Genomic DNA, 8361 nt, shown 5'->3' with positions numbered 1-8361 from the left:
CAAAATCCCAAATCTTCAAAATATGAAGTAACTTGAACTCAGAAAGGCTCTTTCAAGCAAAAGCAGTAAGACTCAGGATTTCCAAGCCTAACTGTAGCACCCTAGCTGCCAAACAAAACTGTCTCTACCTTTCCCTTCCCAGTAATATTGCTGTCAAGCCTTAATAATAGCATGAAGCAAGGAAATATTGGCCAGAATCCTAAGCAGAACAAATAAAATTTATCTCAAGTTTAAAGTAAATAAATAAAATAAATAAATAAATCAACGTTTATATACTCTGGGAACAGTCTAAGATGAATTAACATTACATAACATTTTCACTAACACAGTTTCACTTTTCAAAATGGAAGTCAGATTTATTCAACATTAAGTGTAACAACACATTAGAAATCAATATCCACTTATAAAATAAAGCAAAGCAACATGAATAAACACAGGAAAATACTGTCTGAGACTCTCCAAGCAGGACATTTCTCATAAGACTCACAGAAAAAAAAAAAAAAAAGATTTTTATATGCAAACAGACTCAATTCCCAAAAACTCGTTTTTTTCCAGTTGTAAAGCAATATATAGCTAATGGGAGGTAAACTAGAAAGGGGAATGAAATGCATCATGCTGTACAACACCAAAAGAAATACTCCAACTGCATTTGTGTACAGCATTAACAACATGCAGTAGATGAGGTTAAAAGCAAGTACAGTGTGTATATATTAGAGAGACAGAAACTAGTCAGTCTGAGGGCTTTGTTTCTTATTTTAGTTCAACTAATGAAAACAAACAGAAGCTAAGAGCAAATACAGGAAGAGCACAATCTGCATGGAGAACAACATCTCTTCCCAGAACAGTAAAGCATCTTAACTGAGATTTAAACTGTGCACATATTTACTTGCCTTGGTCCTCTTCTTGCTATGTCATTGCAACATACCTAGATCCAATGACGGGCTTTATGCAAATATCTACATTTTTATAAAGCTGTAATTAAACAAAACAACACAAGCCATTCAAATTCTGCTAATCTTTTAAGTCAGACATTAATATGCTGAACACTCACTACAACTCACCGTTACTTAAATTAAAAATAAAACCAGGGCAAGACATCTCCCAAATAGCCTTGCTGAAATGTAGGTATTTTAATTATTTTTGTTGCTTGGAGGACAGCAATGTGAAAATACACATGCTACCCAATTCATTTAATTAAGAACTATTTAAACAATTCTTTTAGACAAAAAGCTGGGATCTTTGTTGGTTCTAGTCAGTTCACAGCCTGACAGATTTCTCTTGCCAGTCTTTTTTTTTTTTTTTTAAACAGCAATTTTTTTAAACAAACCCCCAAGATCACCTATAGCTTTTGTCAGCTATTAAAAAGCAAGCAAGCATAGCACACATGCAAGTTATTAGAATTAGATAGCCAAATATAATTAACTACAAAATTCCAAGCAGTAAGTACATCTACATTCCCCTGGGGAGACTCGGTCGTACTGGGAGATGGATCTGAAAGCTGATAAAGAACACAGGTTACCTGGTTCACTTCTTCTCTGCCTTCCACCTGAAGACTTCCAGGAACCCATTCTAACACCTAACAAGCTAATAAGCTAGTACAAATACTCAAGATTTTAATTCATTTCAGTAAGAAGGGACTGATGGCTGACAATTGAAGACTGACTTTTGTAGGGCTGGACATACTGACCTTAATTTTAAATGAATTCAAGTCTGAAAATAATTGTGCAGCATCAAGTTAAGATACAAATAAAAAACCAAACAAGGGCAAATTTAAGAAGGATAACTCTACCGCTCACACACAAATTACATCAGCCAATGCTGTACCTAGTTCAACTGAAGTACAGCAGTTTTTACACCAATATCCAACCATGATCTAGTCTTTAAAAAGCAACTATCTACCACTTATCTATTAGTAATTCTTAGCTGAAAAAAAATACCGTATTCTAAACATGAACATGAATCAACTATCAGTACCTGTTTATTTTTTTAACAGTAGAGGGATTACAAAGAACTGAGTTGAATTAAAGTAAAAGGAATGTAAAGGAGAAAGTCTTAATTCAGATCAAGCGCATATTCAACCAAAATTGACTTTAAGACACGCTAATGAAATCATTATCTGAAACTGCTCTGAGGTCTGGCAATCACCTAAGTTAGTGCTGTAACTACCAAATTTAATGCTGGGTCAAAAATGGAAGAGAAATATGAAGGTAATGCCCTGCAGAGTATGTCTAAAGAAAGGGTTTTTTTCTTGGATAAAGAGTTACTGATCTGGAAGCTTTGAGACTGAATGTAGCTCTCATCTCCAGCAATGTAAGTCGTGAGCATTCCTTAGTCTTCTGACTTAGATGAAATACCTCTGAACTCTTTTTCATCCTCTGCAATGAGCAAGTGGAATTTCCTTTTTACCCTGCTCAAATGTGCTTTCCTTAAAACATCTAAGCAGAGACCAACCTTCCCACTTTCATTTCAGTGAAGCATTAAATACACAGAACACACACACAATTTGGTAAACTTGAGATTCAAAGTTGTAGAGAAAAAAAGGTAACACAAATCCATTTATTTCTGAAAGACTGAAGTGGACTGGTAAGTACTGCCATCTTGCTTAAGTAATGTCAGATGCAAGAGCAACTGGGATAACAGTTTAAAGATTAATATTGTTACAAGTTATATGAATTGGTGCATTCTGTTTATGCAAGAGAGGACTAAGTGGAGTTTCAGATCAGCACCATCCCTACAGGGCTGGAAGGGAAAGCTGTCTGTTGGAAGTGTGTATGACACTGTTGAACTGCTACTGAAGCCTCAAAGAATGGTTACCTAAACATTTACATGCTGTCAGGCAATCAAACTCTACTGGCAAAAGCCTTTTTTGGTTATTGGTTATACCAACATTTGTGTTTAAGTCACTAGTAGAAAAGTTTACCAGCACTTAGCATCAAACAGCCTTAATAGGCTTAACCATTATTCAATGAAGATGCAACATCCAGGATGAAAATGCCTACAGCAATTCAGAGCAAGCAGTGTTTCAAACATCAGACAGTAATGCATCACTTTAGTCAGTGCAATTGGAACAGATTATAAAACCATGTTCACCCTATTTAACATATTGTACAAGGAAATAAGCAAATAGTGAAGAGGTACAAGAACCAGTAATTCCGTCAAAAAAAAAAAAAAGGTTTTTTTAGTTAAGCATTCAGTTTATTTGCATTCTTCTCCCCTGCTTGTAAGTAAATGAAAAATAAATGCTTCTTTGCATACATTATAAAATTAAGGTAGCAATCACTCTCCAGCAATGTATCTTGGAAATGGAATGAAACTATCCTGAAGCTTTAAACACTGGTGGTATGAGAAATGCTAGTTAGAGCTCATGTCCCTCCTGTGCATGCTGTTTTCCCATACATTGGGAAGCAAAAGGGCAAAATCTTGAAAGCTTCAATTTCTAATTAATTTTATCTTTTTAGGCTTTCAATCAGTCATAAGTTAATACCTAACTCAAGCAGGCATCCATAAATATCATAAAACTGAAGTCTGGTATCCTTGGCTTCACCATCTTCAAGGCTTCCAAATGAGAAACTGTATTCTTACGATAACATTATTACCTCAACTATGATGGAGAATCTTCCCTCTTTCAGCAAACTGCCCATCAGAAAGCAGAGGGTAATCTGCTACATAGGTATCAGTGAAGTGGGGAAAGAAAAGTTGACATATGCCTGGAACTGCCAATGAGCAATTCTAAATTCCATCACTAAGCAGGGAAAAAGAATCAACTGTTTTAATCTCAAAGTCCACCGTAAGCTAGTCAAAAGCATTCCCCATGGCAACCAGAAATGCCTTTCCTAAATTTTTTACACTGTTAGGAAAGAAGCATCACATAGCTTTAGTAAGAATTGTGGAAAGGTTTGGGTTTGTTCAGTTTTGGAAGAATTGGTGGTTTTTTCTTCTTCTTTATATAGAACCACACACTTGACACTTCTTCCTTTTACAGGTGAAAGACTTAAATGGTAAACTCTTCAGAGAGAAGCCTTTTAGGCAGTTTCCACAAAGGGGCTGCTGTTCTGAAAAAGGAGTCTAACAAAATATTTAAGAAAGCAAAGATCCTCATCTTCTGAAAAATACCAGAGAATTTAAACTAGAACATGGATTTTAGCTATAAAAGCTTAAAAAAAAAACCCAAAAACACACACAACAAAAAACCACCACAAAAAAACCCCACAAAACTTCTGATCACAACCATTCTGCATTTAGAGCTTAGGAAGTCCTCAGCCATTTAAGGATATGACACTAGATGATTGTCTCGAATGACTGACATGTCTTACAGAAATCCCAGTGGCTGGACTCACTGACTGCCAGCCAGTTCAAGTTACACCGTTAAGCAAACGGAGGAAAAAGAGGACCTTGTAAAGCGCATTGTCTCACTTCTGAGATGTTGACATATGCCAGGTACTTTAACATTAAGACTGGGTTTGATGTTTGCCAGTGAGCATCTACCTTAAGAGTCAGTGCCCTCAACATACCTTAGCAAAAGGATGCTAACAGTTTGAAGACGAGCATTTCTACAGTAGCCATAGTAGGAGCAATGCAAGCCACTTGGATTGTGGACAAATTTAGGTGGCAAGATGCGCAAGTTGTCTATTAAAATAATTTTTAAGAAACCCCAACTCTATGAACTTAAAATTACAGTTTGTGCTCCAACATACAATACTCACCACTTCTGATCATATTAACTTAAGCTTTTAGTTCTATAATATTTATTAAGTAGCAGCTATAAAGTTACAGGACAGCTGGTGATAAACTGAGTGTTGAGAGCAGTCTGTGCTCCAAAGATTTGCCATTTTGAAGCCAAAATCTATACTATGATAATATCATCTGATTCGTTTGTACAATGCCATAACGTATTTTCTTCCACAAGACAGTTAAATTGTGTATTTTCAAAAGATACTTAACACTTAAACTCACAACCAATGAAGAGTCCAACACCTCCTCTATTTCAATTTTTAGTTATACTTACTACAGAAAGCTGAATTTGTCTGTTTTGGCTTCTCAGCATTTGAGCCTGCCTGACTTTGATATCAGGATTAAGAAGTGCTGTCCTCCCACTCCTCAGCACTGGATATTATTTTCCATGTGTAAATATTTACTCTCCAGTACCAAAATGCCGCTTCATCTTCTTTGGTAATGAGAGAGACAGAGTTCCTCAGACCTCACACTGCAAGATCTACTGTCCAGCCCCAGATCTTACTTTAAACTCAATTATTGCTACAGCCTTCTCAAATGCAGACATCAAAACTGAACATTTTTCTGGTAGTAGTCTTCTTCATGCTGTTTGGGAGGCAAAATAAGTTCCCTACTTTTATGTATTTTTTCCCTTTGTACATGTGCAAGTACTTCATCAGGCTTTTAACTACAACTCTGAAGGCTCAGCATTGAGGCGATTCTCTGGCACAAGTCTTTCCGTATCGCTGCTTTTTCTGTCTATCATGTACAGAGTGTACAAACTTTGTTCAAAGAGACCCTTGTTACCTTGTGATTACTTTTTTTGCAGCTATAGCTGTTCTGATGATTCAGAGAATAATGGAACAATAGCATGTTCTCATTATTTTCTATTCCACCAATTTTTCTCTTCTTCAAACTTTACCAAACAGTTGATTCCTCCTATGCTTTTCTGTATAGATGACATACAATCATTCTTTGTTAGACAGTAAAACTCTGGATTTCTTCTGTTCTCTTAAGGAATTAATCAATGAACGGACTTTTAAGGTACTTGCACATGTAAGGTCTCCATCCCATTTTCTAACCCTCCTCTTCTAACCATTTCACTAGCCACAGGAGATGCTTCTGTTAACATCACCACCACTTCTTGAGGACAGAACTAACACATCAGTTATGTACAGTGGAACCTAAATAGAAAGTGATAGAAAAGACATGTATCACTTGATTTCAATTAGCTACAGGTTTTGAAGGCTCCTTACTAGAAAAAAATTTAGGCAGTCAGTGAATTAATTCTTTCATACAGTACAGAATGTACATATTGGCCTGTGAGCCCCTAATCACAGGTCCCTGGCAGTGGCACCTGTTACTGAGGCAACTAGAATACCCCTATGGAAGAGCTGAAACTGTTTAGTCATCACTGGGTAAATTGCTTGTGTTCACTAGAGCAAGAAGTATTTCTTTGGAATGTACCTCAAAAGAAATTCCTGCTCAGTATTAATATTTTCAGACAAACTGAATAAAAGGCACTGTTGCTCCAGCAGTACATTTGTTGTCTCCAACTGTTTAAAAAAAATTAAAATATGCTTTTGAACAACTAGCTACTGTTGCCCTAAGAAGGCTTCCTTGTTACCTCGTTGTAATTTCATCTCTCCCAATAAAAGCTTAACATAAAAACTGCTTTTATCTGAAGCATGTCGAGTCTCACTTTTATATCTATCTTTATACCTAAAATTATGAGTTAGTATAACAGTATGCATTATAAAATTATACCATTTACTTCAGACATGTCTGAACAGCTAAATCTTCAAACTATACAAAAATAAAGTGTATGAAATCTTACAAAAGGAGGACATTAAGACATTAATAGCTAATCCAAAAAATATAATAACAACTTATACACAGCAGTAAGCATAAGCAATGTAGCCTACAACAGCTTTCAATTAACAGGATCTCTGAAACATGTCTGAAACAAGCATCAGCTGAAATTGGAACATTCCCAAGCACAATAATGTTTCCAATTTATTATCTTTACCACAGTACAAACTTTCACAAACCAAATGTCCATTGTCTGTCAGTCTGTAAACAAAAGCTACTATCCCCCCTCCTCATTTTAAGAGGGTGAATATTTTCAGTCCTCAGTCAAGTTTCATATCCATCACTTGCATAAGGAATCAAGAGCCTCTTCTCTTGTTAAATTACTTTCCCCCCCTGCCCCCCTACAGCCTGCAGTGAAGTAAAATCACAGTGAAAGTCCTGGGAAAAACATGATCTTTACAGCAGGACTTGAACCATTCTAATAATAAATGCATCTAACAAAGCTTCCCATAATAAAAGCATGGCATTTCCATTTCCAGAAATCAAGTCAATTAGAAATCCTAAGTTCTACTTAAAAACCCCAAAAGATCTAAAAGTGAAAAGATTCATCTTCTCAGTCAAATACAAGTCTTTCAGTTTCACTTGCAGAGAGGCTTTTCCAGTCTGTAAAACAGTAGTGCAATTCAATTAGTTCTACTTCTTTTATTTTTCTTAAAGTCCAGTAGATAAATGTCCTAGCTCTACGGAAAGATAGGAAGATGCTCTGGTAAACAAGAAACTTTAGCAAGCCCAGGAAGGCTTACTAGTCCATTAAAGCTTAGAAGTCCAAAAGTGGCTTAAAAATGGTTTATGAATAAACTAAAAAAAAGCCAACAAAACAGAATTAAAAAAACCACTAAAAAAGACAAACTAAAAAAAAGAAATAAATAGGCAGAAATGAATGTAAACTGTCTGAACTTTTTAATGATTTCTCATTGACAGCTGGCACGACCTTTGACAGTACAGTCAGTTAAATATAGTTGACCTACAGAGCATTCCATTAGGGCATCCAGTCTGGAATGCTCAAATGGAATTACATTCCTAAAGATTTAAAAAATAGAGTTCTTATAACATTACTATAGGTTTCTTCTGCCCACCTCACTTACACTTCTTCTTAAAGAGGCTTTTTATTTTTGATGGCTTTTTGGTTTTTTCACCATTTTGGTACAGGTCCTGTGGGATGCTACTTATCCTAGGGACAGAAGCAGCTTCATGGCTGGGTTTACTATCACTGCTGGCTGAAGAACACGAGGTGTGCCGAGGCTTTGGGACTGGGATCCCAGTTGAAAGCTGGTTCATGCTGCAGGACTTCTCCAGGATTCCATTATAAACTTTGCTTGCAGGACTAAAGATCATGCTCTTAGTTTCTGCCATGCCTACACAGTCAGGAGAGCCCCTAGAAATATCTGCAGTTAGAGAAGAGGAGTCTCCCGTAGATGATTCCTCCAGTGAGAATTCTTCTGGGGATACTTTCTGAGGAGAAAGTGTCTGGTACATCTCAAGACTTGCTGGAGGAGACTGCTTCCTTCCAGTGGATGAATTTAAGGAGTCACATTCCGAACCTGTTTCCTGTACTTCCCTGAATCAGAGCAAAGAGAGGAGAAAACATAATGAAACTACTATCTCCTTCATGCAGTTAAAAAGGAAATTAATTTAGAATCAATAACATTAGTCTAAAAGCACCACCCACACTTTCCTTAGTCATTAATTAACAAAAAACATTAAGTTAAACAATTTAACTTACAACTTGCATTACATCATTTTATTATCTAAACTTAATTAATTTGTGCAATCTTGTTT

The 8361-nt window shown here is 36.2% G+C and overlaps 1 protein-coding gene across 2 annotated transcripts in view; it reads right to left on the bottom strand.

Annotated features, from left to right (window-relative positions):
• Positions 1-4180: 4180 nt before the first annotated feature.
• Positions 4181-8361, bottom strand: part of STIM2 (stromal interaction molecule 2) — a 72232-nt gene continuing 68051 nt past the window's right edge. Inside the window, exon 12 of one of the 2 annotated variants that reach the window (XM_075499884.1) lies at positions 4181-8140. In XM_075499884.1, coding sequence (XP_075355999.1) covers positions 7660-8140 — 481 coding nt within the window. In that variant the 3' untranslated portion in view covers positions 4181-7659. The remainder of the gene's footprint in view (positions 8141-8361) is intronic. The other variant, XM_075499885.1, reaches the window with a different exon arrangement.

This window comes from Mycteria americana, chromosome 4 (assembly GCF_035582795.1).
Source record: "Mycteria americana isolate JAX WOST 10 ecotype Jacksonville Zoo and Gardens chromosome 4, USCA_MyAme_1.0, whole genome shotgun sequence".
Classification (NCBI taxonomy): domain Eukaryota; kingdom Metazoa; phylum Chordata; class Aves; order Ciconiiformes; family Ciconiidae; genus Mycteria; species Mycteria americana.
The sequence above is the reverse complement of the archived record's forward strand: the minus strand, read 5'-3'. Positions and strand labels throughout refer to the sequence as shown.